A 22,417-nucleotide genomic window follows, 5' to 3' on the forward strand; every position below is an offset into this window, starting at 1 on the left:
TAGTAATAGTAGGCCTCTATATGTTTTATCCTTGCATGGAAAATGGAATTCCTGGCTAACATAATAGTACTTATGTTGTCATAGCAGATCACTACTGGACCATCAATGCATACACCGACTCATGAATAAGCAATCTCAACGAAGTTTCTTCACACGCTACAATGGCAGCCCATCTATACTAGGCTTCCATACTAGACAATGCAACTATGGGTTGCTTCTTGCTGCTCCAACTAATCACACTACTCCCAAGAGAGAATGCATACCCACTAATTGACCTTCTATTATCAATGCTGCCAGTCCAATTTGCATCGGTATAACCATGCAAGCATCTTCCTCCTTCCTTGGCATAAAACAAGCCAACATTTAGTGTACTTTCACATATCTAAGTATTCTTCTCACCAACTCTTGCAAGGCTTTTGCATAAATTGACTCACCACACCCAAAGCATAACTCAAGTCCGGTCTAGTGATGGTGAAATACATGAGACTTCCAACCATCTTCCGGAAGAGAGTTACATCCTGCAAGTACCCATCATCAACCATCTTAGCATTTTGCGCAAGTGGAGTTTCAACCCATTTACATGTTGTCATACCACATTTTTCCAGCATATTCAAAGCATATTGTCTTTGTATCATCCAAATACCATAAGGTGTATCAATTATCTCAATCCCAAGAAAGTACCTTAGCTGTCCAAGATCCTTCATGTAAAATTCACTTGACAATTTCTTCTTAGTTGCTGTAATTTCTGCATCAAGACTTCCCGTCATGATCAAACCATCCACGTATATGATCACAATCACCATATTTGCACCCTCTTGGTTTGGCAAAAATGGATTGGAAGAAAACATAGTTTCACTTAGAAATATGCAAAGTATTATAGCAATGCCTATTTTATACACAAATCTTTACATGAATCTCTGGGAACGGTAAGTGAAAAAATGAGATGGCTTTTGAAGAAACCCACATGTATAGTAGACTTCTCTATAAAAATTCACTTATGATCCTTCTTACAACTTTTACTTAATAGGGGGTGACATTGAAAACCCTCTCTCGACCTATCTTCATGAAAGCGTTTCTCCAAATAAACCTCATAGAAGCAAGCCATCAAAGTAGTTTCGCTAGCGAAACCCCTTTGAAGTAAATCTTCCAAGATAGTTTCGCCAGCGAAACTACCTTGGACAGCAATTTTAAAAGTGACATAACTTTCACATCAAATTAATTGAAAAACCCCATTTGAGTATATCTATGGGGTTATATTTTGAAAAATCTTGCATATATAGTATTAAATATTACATGTATAAGCCCAAGTTAATACTTATTTATAGTAATTTAAACTTCTTTAGAAACATATCCATGCTATAAAAACACTAGAAAGATCTTGTCATATGATATAAATGTGTTTAATAAGTAATTATATATGTATAATATTATTACATTGAGAGCGATTATGAGGGATGTTTCTTAAAAGAATTATTTTTCAACACTTTTTTAAGGTAATAACAAGGTTACAAAGGGATGTCTATGAATAAGAAAATTTATGTTTTGTAAAAATGAACGAGTGACTAGTCTATATATTTTTGTGATAAAGCGATCTAGTTCTAGTGAAAATAAAAATGTAAAAACCATGTTTCCTAAAGAAATACAATTTTTTAAATCTCTTAAGAAACACGTTCGGATAAACCTGCTCATAGGTTTTTGTTCATAAAATTGACGCATCCCACCCCAAATATCCTATGCATGTGTGCAAGTTGAAGAAAGCCTTGTATGGGCTGAGGCAAGCTCTAAGAGCTTGGTGCGAGAAAATGAGTCAAACCTTGTAGAATATGTACTTCAAGCAATCTAAAACTGATAGCTCATTGTATGTGAAGCAAGAGGGTGCAAAAATGGTGATTGTGATCATAATGTGGATGATTTGACCATCACGGGGAGTCTTAATGCAGAAATTACAACAACTAAGAAGAGATTGTTAAGTGAATTTGACATGAAGGATCTTGGACAGCTAAGATACTTCCTTGGGATAGAGGAAATTGATTCACGTCATGGTATTTGGATGCTACAAAGGCAATATGCTTTGGACATGCTGAAAAAATATGGTATGACAACATGCAAACTAGTTGAAACTCCACTTGAGCAAAATGCTAAGATGGTGGATGATGGGCACTACTTGCAGGATGTGACTACGTTCTGGAAGATAGTTGGAAGACTCGGGTATCTCACTATCACTAGACCGGACTTGAGTTATGCTTCGGGTGTAGTGAGTCAGTTTATGCAAAAGCCTTGCAAGAGTCACCTTGATGCGGTTAGAAGAATACTTACATATGTGAAAGCCACAATAAATGTCTATGCCAAGGAGGAATATGCTTGCATTTTTTTCGCCTCTGTATAGATTATAGAGCATTGAGTAAGTGCTCCTGTGAGCTTCCCCTCCCTACCGCAGCTCGCTCTACCTCCCCCTTGCTCCTCCCCCCCCCGCCGCGACCACCTCCACTCCCTTCCCTCCCCCTCCGCCCTCGCCCCCCGCCCCCCTCCCCCTCACCCGCCGGTCACCCCACCCCGCTGCGCCCTCCCCTCGCCTCGCCTCGCTCTCGCCCCCCCCCCTCGCTGCTCTCTCTCGCCCTCCGCTCCGCTCCATCCCGCCCCCCTCACTGCTCTCCCGCCCCGCCCCGCCGCTCCATCTCCCCTCACCCCCGCCGCCTCCACTCCCCCTTCCCCCTCGCTCCTTCTCACCTCACCCTCGCCGCTTCCTCCTCACGCCTCCACTCCCCCTTCCCCTCGTCGCAGCCGCTCTCTCACCCCCCCTCCGCTCTCATCCACTCCACCCCCTCCGCCCCACCTCGCTTCACCCCACCCCCCCCCTCGCTTCGCCTCACCCCCTCCCTCCCCCGCTCTCACCCACCCGCCGACCCCTCTCACTTCACCCGCCCCCCCCGCCTCCATTCCGCTCTCCCCGCCCCCCGCCTCCATTCCGCTCTCCGCCCCCGCCACCCCCCCCCCCGCCCTCCCGCGCCCCCCCGTTTTTTCCCCGCACCCCGCTCCCTTCACCCCGCCCTCCGTTCCGACCCCCCCGCCCCCTCACCTCGCCTCACCCGCCTCACCCCCAGGCTCCACCCCCCGCTTCGTCCCCCCTTTTTTGGGGTGGCAGCCTGTTCATACTCCTCATCGGAAGCTTGCAGTTAGTCTTGGCGGTATGGCGGCCCCTCGCCCGGATCCGGAGGCCCAGTCGGACTCTCCCTCTCCAGATGCCTACCGCGTTATCCTGACAGAGCGACAATCATCTCGTGTTCAGGAGGTTGCCATTGACTTTGCGCGTACCTCTGTTTACGGTAGAGTCATTGGTCACTCCCCCTCCAGGGTAGCCATCAGGGACTGGCTCCAGTCCACTCTCCTGCTAGAGGATGGGCATATTGAGGAGGTGGCCCTTATGGGAAGGGGCATCTTCTGGCTCAAACTCTCCACTGAGAAAGCTGCGAGCAACCTGATTGCCAGTTCCCCCACCTCGGTGGATGGGAAGATTATCATGATAGTCCCGTGGTACCGTGGATTCAGCGCAGCGGAGTTCGATGCTCGGTTCCGCATACCTCGACACCCAGTGACACTTGTTTTTCCAGGGCTTGCTGCAGAGTTGCGCCCGATTGTCAGGGACTTGGGCTCCCATTTTGGCTGGGTTATGCACGACACCTTTGCCGACGCGGTGACCACGGCAGGAGCCCCCCGAGTCCGAGTGGCTGTGGCGGATCCTGCGACTCTCCCTGCGGTGATCGAGATTGTGACAGGTGCCGGCAGCATCACCCAGAGCATGATAGTCACCGGACAGCCAGGTCAGTGCCTGCGGTGCCACGGCTTTGGGCACTTGGCGGCTGCTTGTCCACGTTTCGCCAGCTCGTCTCGACCCCCCCCGCCCCCGCCCCCGACCCCTCCGCCTCCACCCCCACCCCCTGGACAGCCACGCCAGGAGGAGCCGGGACAGCAGGAGTCTGGCCCAGAGGTAGTGGGCGGTTGGACTGAGGTTAAAAGGAAAAGGGGAAAGAACAAGAAGACTTCGGATAAAGGCAAGGAGGCAGAGGTTACCCTTCCTGCAGCAGCACCCCAGAGACCTGTCAGGCAGCCGCCCCAGGGGTCTGGGAGAGCTTCTTCCTCGACGGCAGCCCGCCCTCCACAGCCTCAGTTCCCCCTCTCTCCCGTTCCCCCGCCCCTTTCCTCCCCGCCCCAGCCCCCTCCCCAGTCTCCCCCCCCCCCCCCCCCGTCGCCCGACCCGCAGCTTCAGTCCCCGCCTCCTCTTCCTCAGTCTTCTCTTCCTCCCTCTCAGCCCCAGTTCCAGTTGCACCCCCATCCCCCCCCCCCCTGGTCCCCCTCGCCTCTCCCGCAGAGTTAGCTGCACCACCGGCTTTCCAGCCGAGTGCAGCCCCCGCTCCACCTCCTCCACCCTCTCCGCCAGTCGCCTCCGTGGAGTCAGAGCTGCCTGTCCCTCAGCCTCCTCCCCCTCCCCCCTCGTTGGCAGGACACCCGGAGTCTACACCACCAGTGGAGCAGGTTCCCCTTCCCGCTAGCCCCTCAGTGGCAGACTCAGTTGGGTCTCAGCTCCAGGAGAGAGAGCTTCCTCGAGACTTTTACAGATCTGGCCCCTGGGACTACCTGGATGTGGCCGACCTTGGGACCTTCCCGGCTTGTCTCGACATCAGTATTTTCCTGCTCCGCAAAGGGGCGGATGGGAGGATTGGTGCCTTGGCTCCCAGGGATGGCCCTAGCTTCGCATTCACGTTCCTCAGCGATGGCACCGAGACCTGGACAGACGACTCGGTTTGGGAGGCTCTCAGAGAGCAGACACACGCCCAGGTGTGCTCCTGGATAGGCCCGTCCGGTGGGCAGCTTCTCGAGACTCAGTGGTCCGAGGGCGATGTGCGCTTCGGTGGCGTTGCGCCGCCAAACGCTTCCGACTGATTGTGATCCTCCGACCTCCCCTGTCATGGCCTCTCCCCCAGGATGTCAGAGCTTGGTCTCAGCAGAAACTCCGAACCTTCTATGGGATGACCTCTTCAGAGATCTCGAGCTGGATCGAGAAAGCTTTTGCTCATGGCACCAAAGGCCTCTCGCCTTTGCTGAAGGTGTTGAAGAACGGGCAGGACGACCCCGTCTCCCCCTCCAAACCTTCTCATAAGCGGCAGCGCCTCCATTCCGATATGTCTGGTTCTTCTTCGACTTCGACCGCGAGCAGACAGCTGTTCGCAGCCCCCCATCCCTCTCCATGAGCTTACACCTCGTATCCTGGAATGTGAACGGGTTTCACTCTTCTGGCACCCGTGGTCCCAGGAAGCTCATGCTGCGGCAGGAACTTCAGCCTGCAGTGATTGGTCGTTTGGATGTACTTTTGCTCCAGGAGCACAAGCTTTCTGCGGCTCATTCCCGTAGCTGCGGGAAGGTTCTCCCTGGACGGTCCTACACTTATTGGGAGCCCTCGATCGGCGCTCAGGGGAGGAGTGGGGGTGTTTGTACTTCCGTGTGCGAGCAGTTAGCCCAGGGAGTTTTCGGTCACGGCACGTTGATTCCTGGCCGAGCCCTTTGGGTAGGCCTGGACTTGGAGGGGTCCAAAATAGGCATCCTCAACATTTATGCCCCCACAGACCTCCGTTGCAGAGCCACCTTCTGGAGGACACTTACAGGGATTCTTCCGGACATGGATTCCTGGATTGTTGGAGGAGACTTCAACAACCTGGAGACCTTGGAGGACCAGCAGGGCAGAGGTCCGGAGTTCACAGGTATGGCCCAGGCAGAGCAGTCAGCTTGGGACTCTTTCATCTTCGAGACGGGAGGGAGGGACAGTTGGAGAGACCCTTCCTTCCGGCGTTGGCACGGGAGTCTCGACTTCTCTTGGGGCTTCCGCAGGGAAGGAGGCAGACTCCTGGAGAGGCTTGATAGATTTTATGTCAGTGATTGGGCCATCAGCAGAGGCGGCCAGGCGGGTATAGTTCCAGGGACGACACTCTCCGATCATGCGCCTGTGCTCCTCTCCTTAGATTCGGCAGCCCAGACCCTCCCCTCCCGATCATGCAGGATTCCCGACTCCATCTTCTCGAGAGTGGACGTGCGCAGCAGCATATGCAGTCTTTGGGACAGAGATTGGGGGGAGGGCGTGGATCTGGTAGACTCAGTCGCACAGGCTCTGCAGGAGTCTAGCCAGATCTGCCAGCTCGCAGCTTTACAGGTTCGACAGGATTGGTGGGGCAGAGAGAGAGCTCTTCGGAGGGACCTCGCCTCCATTCAGCGACTCCAGCAGGCTTCCCCGGGTTCGGAGGAGCTACGGATCCAGGCCCTTCGAGCCAGAGCCCTCCTGGAGGAGATATTCCAGCGTCGTTCCGAGTTTTCCTTTCACGCCTCTCGCTCCTTTTGGGCCCGAAAGGGTGACCGGATGTGCAGGGAGTTCTTCAGGACGCATGGCCAGAGAGCTGCAGGTGATCAGCTTCGGAGTCTCAGGACAGCGGATGGTCACATCGTTACGGATCCGGGGGAGGTCCTGGGGTTGGCCACTGACTTTTACAGGACCCTCTTCCAGCAGGAGCCGCTTGCCCCTCGTGCCAGTCGTGCCCGTGAGGAGGTGTGGAGGCACATTCCATCCCTGGTCCAGCCTAGCATGCAGGCGACGTTGATGGCGCCGTTCACCTCGGATGAGATGTTGGAGGCCTTGATGGCTATTGACGGACAGAAGTGCCCAGGTGAGGATGGGCTATCCCGAGCTTTCTTTACCTCCTTCTGGGACCAGATCCATCAGCCCCTCCTTGCAGCTCTGCAGGGGATTTTCAGCAGCGGTCGGATGCCAGAGAGCCTCTCCTCGGGACTGATTTGCCTCATCCCGAAGGGAGGAGATAGACAGGAGATTCGCCAGTGGCGACCGATCACTCTCCTTACCTCTGCCTACAAAATCCTCGCCAAGATGATCAGTGCCAGAGTTCGGCCTCTACTCCCAGACCTCGTCCATGACACTCAGACAGGCTTTGTCCAGGATCGCAGTATCCTGGATAACGTCTTCACCTTTTCAGAGGCGGCGGAGTGGGCTCAGCACAGCGGATCACACCTTGCCATTCTACTTCTCGACTTCGAGAAGGCCTATGATCGCGTGGATTGGTCCTTTTTGGAGGGGACTCTGGAGCGGCTAGGTTTCCCGGCAGGTTGGATTCAGGGTATCTCAGCTTTGTACAGGTCAGCGTCTAGCAGAGTTATCATTGGAGGCAGGTTGGGCGAGCGCTTTAGCTTGGAGAGATCAGTACGTCAGGGCTGCCCCCTGGCTCCTTACTTGTTTCTCTTCTTCGCTGAGGCCATGACTTACTACCTTCGGGCGAGGTCCACAGGGCTCAGGGGTATTCGCCTTCCACTCCGGGAGGACACGGAGCTCTTGGACTCGGAGTACGCAGATGATACAGCCCTTTATGTCCAGGACGACGAGCGGATGCTAGAGAGGGTGCGGATGGCCCTGAAGGTGTTCTGTTCGGCTGCTGGGGCGAAAATCAATTGGAACAAATCCGTTGGTTTTCTCACAGACCCTGGGGCGTGCTCTCAGTGGGGGCGATTTCTGGGCTTCAGATGGATTCCACGTGGACAGACAGCTAGATACCTTGGCTTCCAGGTTGGCCTAGACATCACACCAGCTCAGCAGTTTCTCCCGGTGCTAGATTCCATCCGACGGAAGCTGGCTTTCTGGAGCACTGCTAAGCTCTCTCTTGCAGGTCGTGCCTTGGTAGTCAACCAGGTCCTCCTAGCCACGGCTTGGTATGTGGCTTCCTGCTGGTGCTTCTCGAGATCCAGCGCGGCACAGCTCAGGAGGTTGGTTCGGAACTTCCTTTGGTCTGGGGAGGATGGTCATAGAGATATCAGAGCCAGGGTTGCGTGGCAGACAGTCATTCTTCCACAGGCTGAGGGTGGCCTGGGGGTCATTGATCCAGAGCTTCAGAGTCAGGCCTTGTTAGGCAAGCTTGTCATTCGCGGTTTGACCCCAGGGGGGCAGACGTGGAAGACGCTACTTCAGCAGGGAGTCGGCTCCTGTGTCCCGCGCCGAGGCGGAGATTGGCTACCGTCCTTCAGGTGGATCTTCACCTCCGCCCCGCTCACTCAGCCCCGCTCCCCTCTCGTTCGTAGCCTCCTCATGGTTTGGAGGCGGCTCCGTCTCAGTCTCATTCAATCCCCTCCCAGCTGTCAGGAGGAGATCGATCGTCAGCCGCTTATCTGGAACAGTCAGGTCAGAGATGCCGAGGGCCTTCAGTTGGGGGAGAGATCACATATCAGGTGGGACGGTTGGATGAGGGGGCCGGCCCGATCCCTCCGTGTTTGGAGGGATACGTACAGACATCTAGAGATGGCAGATCTTGCAGACGCAGCTGGAGGTGCACGTGGAGCCCAGGCGAGACGCACGGAGATCGACGGAGCGATCCCAGCGGCTTGGTTGGCCCCACCTGAGTCCCAGATCATCATGCCTGGTGACACCCGATGGCTGGGACAGTTCACCCCCCGTGGCATTCCACTGGTGATCGCAGGACGTTTGGATGACTCTTCTATTTCCTTCTTCGCGGTTTCTGGGGAGGGACGACTCAGGACAGAGGGTGCGCTCATCGACCCCCTACTCCCGTGGCAGAGGGTTCGGATCGTAGGCCTCTTGGGGAAGGTCTGGCGTACCGACCCTAGCATCGAGCAGGACCAGGTGCAGCTCTGGCGTCTTTGGCTTTGGGAGGGGCGGGCATTGGCAGAGCTTGATTGGGACCCAGGCGAGTGGTGGTGGCCAGAGATTGTGACAGGTCAGGGGCCGACCTCTTTCTTCGCCTACAGTACGACTTTGGGCAGGCGAGTTCTCGGGAGGATGCAGAGCCGCCCCCCCACCCAGCGACCCAGCTGGTACGCACAGGGTCTCTCCAGATTCTTTTTACAGGCATTCTGGAAGGCCTTGTGGGAGAGTTGGCGGCCACGGAAGATCTCATACTTCCTGTGGCTTCTCGCCCACAAAGGTCTTCCTGTTGGAAGCTGGTTGAGGCAGATAGGCCAAGACGGATGCTGCCAGATTTGCCATGCGGATGAGGAGACACCAAAGCACTGCCTGTGGAGCTGCACTCGCGCCCAGGAAGTGTGGAGGTGGACTTTTGGGATTCTTACTCGCGCAGCACCAGAGCTAGGATTGATCACTTGGGGCGCATTCTGTTGGTGCAGCACTGCACCTGGTCTTCATCACCTTTTTGAGGCATGTCAGCAGGACCCCTCTTTCCTTATCACACAGGGGACGTGGGGACCGCTCGAGGGTATCCCACAGCACCTAGCAGAGGCTGATACAGGAGTTCGGGAGAGGCAGCCAGTCTGGGAGATTATTAGCAGCATTACAGGGTGGCACATCTGGACCTCGCGCTGCGCGCAGATCCTCAGTGGCACCTCCTTATCGACTGCCCAGATCATGGCGGAGATTTGGAGTGAGATTATTCATACCCTCAGAGGCCAGTGGGACCAGATTCAGGGAGACTCCCGGGCCGGTCAGGAGAAGCGGAGACGCTTCCTCCGGACTTGGGACACACAGGGCCTCTTCTTCGAGCAGACTACGCAGGGCCTTCGGTGGCACTACTCACCACCCCGATGGCTGTTCGCTCATACTCGTTTTCTCCCTCCGTGAGAGGATGGTTTTCTATTTTGCTACTTGTTAGGGCTGTGTCCGATTTGTGAACGCAGCCCGTCAGCTATAAGCTGACCCCTTGTATCTTGTTCTCAAAGTAATATAATTAGCACTGTTTTTTCGGAAAAAAAAAAAAAAAAAAAAAAAGGAATATGCTTGCATGGTTATACTAATGCAGATTGAGCTTTCAGCATTAATGATAGAAGGTCAACTAATGGTATGCATTCTCTCCTAGGAGTAGTGTGATTAGTTGGAGCAGCAAGAAGCAACCACAGTTGCACTGTCTAGTACAAGAGCTGAGTATAGAGAGGCTACCGTAGCAGCATGTGAAGAAACTTGGCTGAGATTGCTTCTTTCTGAGTTGGGTGTATGCATTGATGGTCCAGTAATGATCTACTATGACAACATAAGTACTATCATGCTGGCCAGGAATCTCATTTACCATGCAAGGACAAAACATATAGAGGTCCACTATCACTACATCAGGAAGAAAGTGGTAAGTGGAGAAATGGACTTCAAATATGTTAGGACAGATGCCCACATTGCATATATCTTTACCAAGTCTTTGGATAAAGATAGGTTTTGTCTTTTTAGAGATGCTTTAGGACTATGTGATGTACAAGCTCATGCTGAGCTTGAGGAAGAGAATTGTTGATGTATAGATGATATATGTATGCATATGTATATGGATGGTAGATGGATATAGAGTACTATAGTATATGATGATGTGGCATCTTGAAAGTATAGGTGTAAAGAGTCCTTTGGTCTCTCTCTTTAGATGAGAGACTAGAGTAATAAAGATGTTTGCAGAGTTCTAGGGACTCCAGGTCGAGGACAAACATGCCTCTAAGCTAATGACGCAACTCTAGATCACATACTCATACTCAGAGGTGTTATTGAGGGGGCTAGAGCATGGAGATAGAGGGTTTATTAATGCTTTGTGGATTTCCACAAAGCTTTTGAAATAGTGCCGCGAGCTCATCTTATCAGATGTTTATAGAAGCTGGGGTATGGTCAGAAGATCAATTGGGCAGGCACTCTATGAGAGGGCCTTAGACACGGTTCAAATGGCCGCATGGTGGACAGGAGATCATGAGCAGTATTGGGATCAAACAAGATTGTCCATTTTCATCAATTATTTAGCCTCTACATAGACGAGCTCGAGACTTTCATTGGGGACCAATCAGCAAGCTGAAAACAGCCGAGACTGAGTCGGCGGATTTACACGCTAGTTGGCTTGGTTCTAGCCTGTAAATAGCCCCCCCTGGCTCATTTGCCAAGGGACTTGTCACGAAGACGTGAAAAGTGATGTAAAGTATCTTTGTAATTTAACCTACACTTGACCCGGGGTTAACCATGGTTAAGTGTTATAATGGTTTGGCCGTGAGAGACTGGCTACAGGAAGTGCACGCTTCCTAGAAGTTCCTAGGAGCAAAGTCTGGGTGCCTCACTAGGTCCTAGGGGCAAGGCAAAGGCTTTAAAGAGGGGTCTAAAAGTTGGGCCCAAGTCCTTGGTATGGTGGTTAGGACTTTAATGAAGGGCCAAGTGGCATGCATGCAAATGCATCTGCTCCCCTCCACCTACCATCTCTCTCCCTCACTCTCTTGGAAGCATCTTCCACACTTGGGAAAAGGAGAAGACTGTGCTAGACGTTTTCAGTTATGCTTGTGCAATTTTTTGAGCTGTTACAGCTATTTCAAGCATGTTTTCAGCTACTTTAAGCCTGTTTTAGCTGTTCCAAGGCTAGTGATTTTTCAACTTTCTGAAAGAAAAAATCCGTACGGACTGTATGGAATCCGTACAGACGTGTAGGGCTGCCTCCAACAGGTGCCCAAGGTTATCTTTTGCTGTTCTAGACCTTTTTGCACTTGTTTCTGGCTGTGTGGTGGCTTCTCGACCAGTGCAAGCTGCAGGAGGAACTTTCCTTGCTGCTTTTGGCATGCTCTCTTAGGAGGACTCAGGAACAGATCCCGAGGCAATCATTTCGTGGCAGATCTGTGGACCATCTTTCCTCTATAACTCTTTCTTGTTCACTCTCCCCTCTCTACCTTCATTTCTCTCTTATCCTAATTGCTGGAAGTCACCTGCACCCTGCAGGGAGCCTGGACAGAGGATAGGTGCGAGGAAGGAGCTTGCCCCTCTGCCACAAACAGCGGGAATTGGTTTCAGGTTATGTTTTTCCTTGTTCTCTCTTGCTTTGCAGCTTTTTGCAGTGCATGCATGTTGTTCGAAGTCCTTTCAGGACTCCTACAGGTTCTAGCAAGCACCTAGAGGCAAGGGTGTTCATGTGGTAGCCTTAGCTAAGGACAGTGTGGATGCATGTGATAGCCTTTTGGCTTCCTTGAGCTCAGTTTGCTAGTGGTTTGGATGCCCGAATGCCTCTCCTTTGGGTCAAATCAGAAGTGGATGCCTGAGTATGTCTTGCCACTTGGATTAGATGCCTTGAAGACAGGTAGAGGATTTGAAGAGAGGAACAGTGCAGGGGTGAACCCTTGTTGTAAAGCATTTCCATTCAGAAGCATTAAATAAATACTGTAAGGGGTGCCAAGGCATTTGGGGCCAGTGGGTGCATGTGTACTATTTTCATTGAGCAGGGGCATTCTAGCCTCACCTTTGTTGTTGTTGAAGTTTGTTTCTAAGTTGTGCTGAGTGGTTGAAGTGACTGAAGCTTGCATTGTGGCTATTTATGACCTTTATGATTGAGTAGAAGAAGATCACTGTCATTTTAGTTATTGAAGGCCGATTTTAGGACTTTCTGGGCTGCTTGCTTGCCCTGGGTCGTCCTGGTCAGCCTTTGAGGGCCCCTCTAGGGCTCCTAACCTAGGCTATGACCTAGACCTAACTAAACCCTAAGATGGAAACACTAACCTCCTATTCTCCAGTGGATACCAGTGAACAAGACTGACTGTCTAACTTGACCTAAGGCGTAGAGATTGGCTTACGTAGCTTGTGCCTGATTGTCCCTGGACAAGGGGTCACAGCATACGACAAAATCTCCTATTAGGGAACTATTATACACTTGTCGATGTAGCCTATGTGTCACACTACACCCAAGTGCAAGGCATGTGACATTCCCTCCTAATGATGATTTTGAACCCCCATCTAGTTTCGTGTCTTACCTAGATCAAAGATGCCTAGCAACTTTCATTCATGAGGCTGTCCGACACAGAGAGCATCTGCTCAGGACACATAGGCGAGATCAAGGTGTACAACCAGACTACACTCAAAGCATGATCACTGAGTTTTGCCGGCTTGATAGCACACACCAGTAGGCCCTAGGGAGATGGTAGAGTTAAGGCCTCGAGTGAGAGACACGGTAGACTCGCCTTCGGTTCAGGCTTGGGGATGTTCCCTCCATGTGCACCAGACCAGAGACAGCCCAATGGGGATGGCAGTGGCACTTGTCCAACATAGGGCCACAGCTAGGAGACCATAGTGGACCACACACACCGATCATCGCCAACGCCTCCAATGCCTATCACACACACACACACCAACTGCTGCTACCAGCGCCTATCACAGGTTTTATGCCCCCACAGCCTCGCACACCATCGGGCTAACCTTTGGACTTGGCCCCTCTGCCAGCTTCCAGAGGATCATCGCAATGATGCCATATCACAGCTTCCATTCTCTCCATGGGCTCAGACATTTTTATGTATTAGTGTTTCTACGATTATGTTGTATTTGTCTTGGGTGTTGATGCCCACTTAGAGGCTCCACCCATTCAGCTCACTGTATTTTGTTCTTTCAGTCTTATAGACCCTTTGGTCTTTAGTAGACTATTAATAATCTTTCTTTCGTTTTTCCTAAACCTACACTTCTGTATATTTTAGCACCCAATAATAGTAACATCTGTACCGCATGCACTTGTTTATGTATGTCTCTTCCTTCTCCATTGAATAGAGGTGGCTTCAAAGATTTCCACACACAGGATACGAATTTATATTTTTATTTATGTGTCATTCTTTGCCATTGAATCTAGGTGGCTTCAAAGATTTCTAAACACAAGATGTTCCTCTCAAACAAGACGTATCCTCCATGTGTCAGGTGTCATAACAAGAACGGGAATTGTTAATTGAGAATCCGTTAGCTTTTGAAGATTATTGGTATGAGCTTCACTCGAAGTAAATATTTTCTAACTGATTTTCTACTTCAGCAGTTGAACCTTGTAGTTTGGCGATCTCTAAGTATCGAGAATTTCATAATTCTAAAAGTCTAGTGAAACTCATGAACTTCTTTCTAAGTCAGTGACACACCTATTGGATTATCCATATTTTCCTCCTCACCCACCCCACCCTTTTTCGTTTTTCTCCTTTCCTGCTCGACACTCCCCCATTGCCCTTGTCCATTTGTGTTTTCCATATTGAAAAATAAAGAGACTTTCTGCATATTTCGTTACAATAACTTTTGAAAAAAGATCAACTCAAATAAGGAAAAAGATAAAGTTGGCCGAAAGTTTTGAAACTGTGTAGGTGAGCTGCCCAAATATTCCTCAAGGGCCCTTTCGCTAGTCCAAGAGGACTAAAAAAATTGGGCTAAAAAGTGAACGTCTATTAACAACGACACAAATAGATAGAATCGTATAAAACCCTGTGAAAACCTCATACAAAATCATGTGGAACAGAAATGAGGCTGTCGAAACCAATTTGGACAGTGGAGGTGCCCTATGGTTGTATATGTGAAGAATAAACCATGATTAGACTCTCCTAAAAGCAGCTCTTGTGGCTGCCACAGCAAGGAGGGAGCCCTGATCCGTATCCCAAATCGCCATGAGGATGTGTGCAATATCCTGCCAGATCACTAAGAGTGACTAAAAGGCAAATCTAAGGCTTCTATGTATTCGGATCTCCAAATCTGCCATGCAATACAACTCGCACTGATCTCCCAAGCCGAGTCTATACAAGGAGACTAAGGTCTTATGCAAAGAAACATGCACTGTAGTTACATTGGATAAGCTTACAAACTCCTCTGGCGATAAGAACAGCCCTTTTTTTTTTTTTGCAAAAAAGAGACTTCTATTAAGTAAGAAAGAAACCCGCTAGAGCAAGCTCTGTGCGGAGATACAACATGCTAAGCATGTAATAAAAAACACCTCAGAGGAATGAGGTAGAAAAAAACCAAGGCTGAGGCTGAAAATGCCAACTCAACCCTGTAGAAGTCTCAGCAAAGAAGGGAGAGTCTCTCCAATCTCTGAGAAAAGTAACTCTCCTGGAGGAGACTGCTCGAGATGATCCCTGCATGGTCGCCCAACTGGCCATCAGAGTGTATTGTATCTGTCCAAGTACTGGCCAAGATCTGAGAAGGGTGAACCTGAGAACCCTCCAAAGCCTCAGTGCATCTAGCTCTCCAAATGTGCCATGCTGCAATGCTAGCTAAGACCTGAACAGCCATATTTGAATATGTTCCCTCGTAAAAAATCTAAAGCATGAGCCAGGCCACAGATTCCCACATGATATAACAAGTGCCTCGCCTCATCTTGCTAAAAAAACTCTGTAATGCCCTCTTAGCCCCTCTACCTCTCACATAGTGCAACACTAGTGACTATACAATGATTTGTCCCACACATGGAAGTACCTTGTAGCTCCCCACCTTACCATAACATGGTACCACTGAGTTGACTTTGCACCTGTCAAACAAGCCATCAAACATGTGATTGACCCACTTGGACACCCTACAACTCTGCACCATGTTGAGTCTTGACACAACTACCTAATCCCCAGTTCTATTAGGGGGTATGGAGTCTATCTCAATCTTCATGACCTCCTCCCAGTGTGCATTGCCCTCCACTTCTTTGACATCTTTGGCTCCTGAATGTCAATCAAGGCATTATCTACCAAGTTCAATTGGTCTTCCTCCCAAGTTAGAAGTACAAAAGCATTGGCACTTTGGCTCAGGATCAAAAAACAATATACCGGACTTCTCAAAAGTCTTAATGTACGAATGGCAAATCAGTCCTTTGCTAGAGGTGCCCGCACTAGCTGCTCTTGAGGTTGCAGAGGCTCTACCTCTTTCATTGCATTCTTCTCCAATGCATCTTCATGATTAAAATCCATTAGTGCTAGTTGATCTCCTTGGACTTCAGCCTCTTCACGCTTGTCATGCCCAAAAACACAACATATGTGCTAAGCATCTTCTTGATCGATGAGTTGTAGAGTCATTTGATAGAGTCATTTGAATCTACATTGTACTCATGAAGATGCACCTCTTGCTCTTTGCATGAGCTTCATCTTGCACTCATCCTGAGAATGTGCATTCAAAATAAAAAATGTGCATTTGCTTGATGAAGGCATTTGACTCTACATTTTACTGATGAAGATGCACCTCTTGCTCTTTGCATCAAGCTTCATCTTGCACTCATCTTGAGAATGTGCAATCAGAATCAAAAACCTTCATTTGCTTGATGAAGGCATTTTACTTGAATATGCTTAATTTGTCATACTCCAAGTGAGTAGGTACACCATAGTATGTATTGCATCTAATCAAAAGACATGTCTTTAAGGATCAACCTCTCCATCTCCCTAATAGGCCAATTATACTGCTTGCAACACCATTTCATTGTGGATACAGGCCGTCATAATTGGTGCTCGATTCCCTAGGACTGTAGTAGCAATCAACTTCCACTTCTATTTTCTAACATGGTATCAAAGCCCTAAGGAAGACTCACAAGTGCTGAAAGCTGAAAGGTGAGAACCTTTCGAAGGAGATTCAGTTCAACCTTGTAGAAATCGACTTTTACGTCTGAAGGACAAGGACCCTTGCAAGAAAGGGGTGATCAAGATTTAAACATGTGTACTACACCCCTAAGCCCTTCATTTCCTCATCATGGCAAACTCCATGAAGGTGAAATCACACACACCCCCCTTCCCCATAAGTTCGGTATGTCTTCAGCTTCCTCCTAGTTTCGTTTTCCACTTTTGCCAGTCACTTGTTGAATGGTTCAAACTTTGTGAGAAACTCCTCCACCTCACATCCCTCGAACATAGTGAGAGAGACCCTCTACATTTGGCTTGAGGATCATCAAAAATAGGAGCGCATATCCATTTTTGGATCCTTCTCAAGTTATTTGTATCACATTGATCCTTGGAAATCATCCATGAATCATGAGCACTCAACACTATTTGACTCAATGATGTGACATTGTCCTTCATTGTTAGAATAAGGATAGAAAATGCATCTACATCCTTCTCCTCCCATGCTTCCAATGCTGGAGCTGGCTGTGCTATTCCTCTGCCAACCATTATGGCACTTGGTCTCAATGTGCACTCTTCACCACTTTCTATCTTTAAGTTTACTATCTTGGAGTGAACTTACATAGTCATGATGTGAAGAATGATGCCATGGCATGCTAACATGTCACGAAACCATATACAAGATTATAGTTGCAACCAAATACCTTTGATTGCTTTATTTAACAAGTTCAAATCAACAAACTTGTTTACGCATTCAGAAAAAGACAGTTCAAATTCACTTGTACTTCAATATTTCTCCATCAATCAAGCGCTTGGAATTTGACAAAGCTGAGATATTTTTGCTGTCATAAATCTTTGCATCAGCTAAAGTTCACTCATGTGTGCCAACAAGCAGAGGCTATTCATGACCAATATCTGGAGCTTCTAAAAAGTTGTTTGCAAACACATTTAATGTTTTTCACATGCATTAACATGAAACCTAACCTGACGGGAAATCTCAGATGGTTGGTCATCTCAGAGGGAGTGCGGGGAGAATTCAATGGATTGGGGACTACGGGCATTCCACTTTAGGTTATTGCAGTTCAAGATGCACATGAGGATGCCTTGGTTTTTTATGTGCATTCGGGAGGCAGGCTGTCCAAATCCACAGATGACATCTTACTAGAGAGAGCATTTCAACCTGTCAAGATCGTGGGTTATGTGGAGTTTGGTTCTGACTTACCATGGTACCTAGATCCTGATGCTCATCTCATTTCCCTGGGATCATGGAGGTTATGGCTTTATGGAGGTGTCCCCATAAAGTTCTTGCAGCGAGACCTAGAAGAAAGAAAGAAAGAAAGTCTATTAACGTCCACGGGAGACCAAGAGGTCTACGGGACAACATGAAAGCCATCTAGTACATCAGCTTAGGGAGGGCACAGGGCAGCTCCCAAGGAGTGCAAAAGCAGCTAAAATTATTTAGAGAGTACCTATATTGTAGCCTAGATAAAACATACACACATATATATAGTTGGCCTTACATCAGTTTAAGACTGAGAGTCTTTTGGTTTAGATTTAAACTCTCTAATGAGTGCTATCCCGTCCTGGTAGACTGCCCATTTATCATCCTTCCTGGCAGCCCGAACCTTTGCTAATTCCTTTGCCTTATCCTTCAGTTGAGCCTTGGTGAGTTCCTCGGCTATCCATATCTTCGTCCCTTTCTCGTTTTCATATTTCTACTAACTTACTAAAAAACTTTTGGAGGAGACTCTGGAAATCCCACAGGAATAGAAAATTCACTTTCTCTAGCGTTCTTTTCACAGTGGGATAGCAGTGAACCTGTGGAGATCCAGGTTGGGGGACCACCCTACCTGTCCTCGTTTCCTTTCTACTGTGGAGACTATTTATCATTGCTTATGGGATTGCAGATCGGCAAGGATTATTTGGAAAGATATGGCTAGTATTTTCAGCTCTTTTGCTCTATCCCCTTCTTCATGACTTGGGGCTCAGTTGCTTGGCTCTCTTTTGGAACCTCACGTCTTTTATGAGAGACATGACTCATCTTAGGCCCTAGCGATCGAACGACATTTCGTTGAGTCATGTTCTCTAGATGATGTTCCGGCCTTACCCTTCAGGGCTGTGCATGCCTCGGCGGATTCTTCTTGGAAGATACTGGCAAGCATATCAGTGTGGTATATTTCTTTGAAAAAATATATATATATATATATCAGCGTGGCATATTTGGAGAGCCAGATGCACAGAGGCTTTGAATGGATCCCACACTTGGCCAGTATATGGACAGACATATGGACAGACACTATAACCACAACGATGGCCACTTGGACGAGTATGCAGGGATCCTCTCGGGCAGCTTCTGCTAGGAGGGCAATGGAGGGGCTCCCCCTTCTTCTCTGAGACTTCCACAAGGTTCAGGTGGCATTTCCAGCCTCAACCCTTCTTCTCTGAGACTTCCACAGGGTTGTGGCATTTCCAGCCTCAAGCTTGGTTATTCTCTACCTCTCTTTGAGGAGTTTTTTCTCATGCACTGCATGATGTATTTCCGCCTAAAGCTTATCTCTTGCGGGTTTTAAATGGAAGTCTATTTTTGCAAAAAAAAGAAACCTAACCTTTAGATGTTCCAAACATTTGGTTGCACTATGACAAAGGACTTTCCCATAAATATTATATCATGACAAGCCTTCAAAATGCTTGCAATTGTGTGATTGAAGCACACAGATAAGATCCGGACATAACGATTATACGACTCATGGCTCACATTAACACCACCTATACAACAGTGATCTTTACTACCCCATTACTTTACATTTTTTTATTAAGGGCAATCCTGAATGAAATCTCTTGGCAACTGTAATCTTATACAGAATTTAGACTTCTATCCACGTTTTATTTATTTGATTAAAAAGCATATCTTCAGGAAAAATGTGAAATTTCTTCCTGCATTGAATGAGAACTGGACATAGTAAGTGACTATCCTAGGTCATCATGCTACTTTTTCTCAATAGGGAGCAATTCCAAAAATATAAGGAACCAAGAAGATAACTAACTAATAAAGGACATGCACTAAGGTGCAACCGCTTAGAGCGCCAGTCTGTCCAGCGATCAGTAAAAAGCGGCCACATCCAGTGCACTACGTCATCCCACCCCACCTGCATTCAATGTTGATTAGATCAGTCCTAATTCCATCGATCTTGATGCCACAACAAAGTGGTGGCGGTGGCGGTGGTAATTGCAGATAACAACATGATCTCTGAAGTTATAAAACTTCAACTTACTTTCTTAGGCATAGTCCTCTTTAGGCAACTGTAGAGCAAGGGGTTCATAGTCTGAAACCTTCGCTCAAATGATGCAGGGGCACTGCACAAGAATTAACCTCATAACACATCAGCCAGTATATTGAAAGCTTCAGACAGAAACAACAAAGCTTGATTATAATGAGGATAAGCAACAACAATTTGCAGCAAATGAAGAAGGCCATCTTTAAGTCAAAATAACTCCCAATATTACCTTTGAGAGACCCATGCCTTCATCCCACTCAGTGGGCCAAGCTCAACAATGAGGAAAACTCTGTCCAGATATAGATGTCGTTTTATAGGATAAGAGAGGTATGTTTTTTTAGCCATAAGCTTGGTTTTCATAGAAGTGCTTTTCTATCTATATTGCACTGCTGCTTGCCCACTTGCACCTACTGCTGCCCCCACCACCCCTTGCACACTCTCGCTTCCCACACCCTTGCTGCTGGCTGCTCGTCCCCCACACCAGCTGGTCGCCTCCACCCTCAACACTTTGCTCCCCACACCCCCGCTACTACTGCTGCTCGTCTCCCCCCCAAGCCTGCTGTAACTGCTCCCCACACCCCCGCCCTGCTCCCACACCCCCTTGCCTACTCTCCCACCCCCGATACTGCTCTTTCACCCCACATCTGCTGCGCCTGTTCCCCACACCCCGCTCGCCTACTCTCCCACCTGCATTGCAGCTCTGTCTGCATACCCACCCCGCTGTCTGCCTTTCCCATTGCTGCCTCCCTCTCCTGCCACTCAGCCCCACCCTCCTTCAGTCTTTTTACAGCAATGCAGGACATGAAGGGCCGCAAGTTCTTCTCCTCCCATCATGTTGACAACAAAAAGCAACAGCAAATCAGGACGAGTGTGGAAAATAAGGGTAAGAGGGGCACGGGAAAGCATAGCAAAGAAGCGGAAAGGAAGAAAAATCAGCAGATCAAGCAAAAAGGACAGCAAGACACCATTGACAACCTAAATAATATGCAGATGCGTAGCTGGCTTCAAACCAACAGTACTGCTATGTAGAAGCCTACAGCCTTTGCCTATACTACAGCTTCTACCTCCGCCTCAGCCCCGCCGGTGTGCCCCTCCAATCTGAGCCCTACTACAACAATGCCCCCTTTTTCCCTACAGCTTTCTACCTTCCTGTCACCTCCCCCCCTCAGCCAACACCCTTTTTGCCTACCACCAGGCGGCCCCCCTCAGATGTCGCCCCCCCCCCTCAGCCATCCACCCTTCTTGCCTATCACTGGGCTTAGTTCTGCCCCCCGCTCCCCTCCCTCCCAGCTTTCTGCCACTTCTAGCTCCTACCATTATTGCCTTATCCCTCACCCAGCCCTCTTTTATGACCTCCCTTCCCACCGTCAGGCTCCCCTCCTCTCACACTCGGCCCTCTACTCCCCTCCTCTACACTTACCAGCCACAGTAGCTCTCAGCCCCCACGGATATCCCCAAGCAGATCCTCATAGGGGTTCACCGTCTCCGCGCACTAGAGGCAAAGTAGCATAGATATATTTATACCCTCAACCAGGAGGTTATACAGCTCCATAAGGAGCTCACCAACTTACACCATCAATAGCCCCGAGTGACTAGCAGTGGAGGATGGATAGCCACCTTGCAGTCAGCTCAAGGAGACCACTACATGGGTCGACATGCCGAAACAGGAGCCTACAAAGGCCTCTGTCTCACCCACCACTTGAGCAGCAGCAGAGAGCCAGCAAGCCTCTCAATCAAATTTGAGGCGATCAATGCACCTCTACCACAGCCGTTGAGGATGCCACCAGGTTCGTGACCTCCACTCTAGTGGTCCAAAAGCATCTGGCCCGATCGATAAGACAAGCTATGCAAGCCTGACTAGGCAAGGGGTATGTTGCACTTGCCAGGCTTGAATGCCCGTGCTTTCACTCTCATCTCCAAGATCCTCGGACCAAGTCTCTTCTCTTTGACTCTCTGGTCCGCCCAAATGTATGGTCCATGCTAGGACCCTGACCTATCAGAGGGGGATTGGGCTCAGGTGGAGAGGACCTTAGGCTCCACTGTTGGCATGGAGGATCTCCGCACCAAATCATCTTAGTTGAGTTTGGGGTCACCTCACTTACAGCTTGACAGAGCATTCCAGGTGATCACATACCTCCAACAAGTATGGGATTTGCTTCCATGACCTCAGCATCACGCTAAAATCCTCAAAGTTGAGGGGCTGATTTTTGTTCTATGTATTCAGCACCGTAACAAGACCGTCGTACTACCGTTTGGGATTTACATACAAAAACAAGTGCAATGGTTAGTTTGGGATTTATTAAAAGAAGCATAGTCTCAAATTTTAGGGTTTGCGATTCTTAGACTTCACATGGACATATTTGCTGCCTTTTTAGTATAGTCTCAAGGCCCCCCTTTCCACTCACTTATCATGAGGCAATGCAGATCAGAGGATCTCATACAGCTACACACATACAAGATCTTAGATAGCATCTAGCAAGCTTCTTGCGAGGTTCAAGAGCATTGTCTACAGATATCAAAGGAGAGTTTCATCAACCGGCCTAGCTTCTTGAGGATCTCGATCAGACGATTCCATGTTTCTTCGCACTAATTATAGATAGGGGATGAGGGCATCCCTAGGGAGGGCTGCATTTGCAGTTTATACGACTTACGGGAGATGGACTCAGAGGAATACTTTGCCTTCAGATGCCCTGTGTAATATGAGATCCAAGGCAGCTACCATTGTGTTTTCAAAGATGGATTTAGACTCCTCTCCAGCATCCTAGTCCATCTTCATCAGAGACAAGTATCAATTTTCCTTCATCATACCAATTAGGCTA

At 49.0% G+C, this 22,417-nt stretch overlaps 1 protein-coding gene across 6 annotated transcripts in view; it reads right to left on the minus strand.

Annotated features, from left to right (window-relative positions):
• LOC147879516 (UDP-Glycosyltransferase superfamily protein) overlaps positions 1-22,417 on the minus strand; it is a 57,716-nt gene that overhangs the window by 10,463 nt on the left and 24,836 nt on the right. For all 6 annotated transcript variants that reach the window (XM_087371585.1, XM_087371586.1, XM_087371583.1 and 3 more), the window contains 2 exons: positions 19,596-19,677; positions 19,368-19,469 (listed from right to left, as the gene is read on the minus strand). In XM_087371585.1, the coding sequence (XP_087227711.1) occupies positions 19,368-19,469; positions 19,596-19,677 (184 nt within the window). The remainder of the gene's footprint in view (positions 1-19,367; positions 19,470-19,595; positions 19,678-22,417) is intronic.

Source organism: Dipteris shenzhenensis, chromosome 33, assembly GCF_047967505.1.
Source record: "Dipteris shenzhenensis isolate YYH24624 ecotype China chromosome 33, Dip_SZ_1.0, whole genome shotgun sequence".
Taxonomy (NCBI): domain Eukaryota; kingdom Viridiplantae; phylum Streptophyta; class Polypodiopsida; order Gleicheniales; family Dipteridaceae; genus Dipteris; species Dipteris shenzhenensis.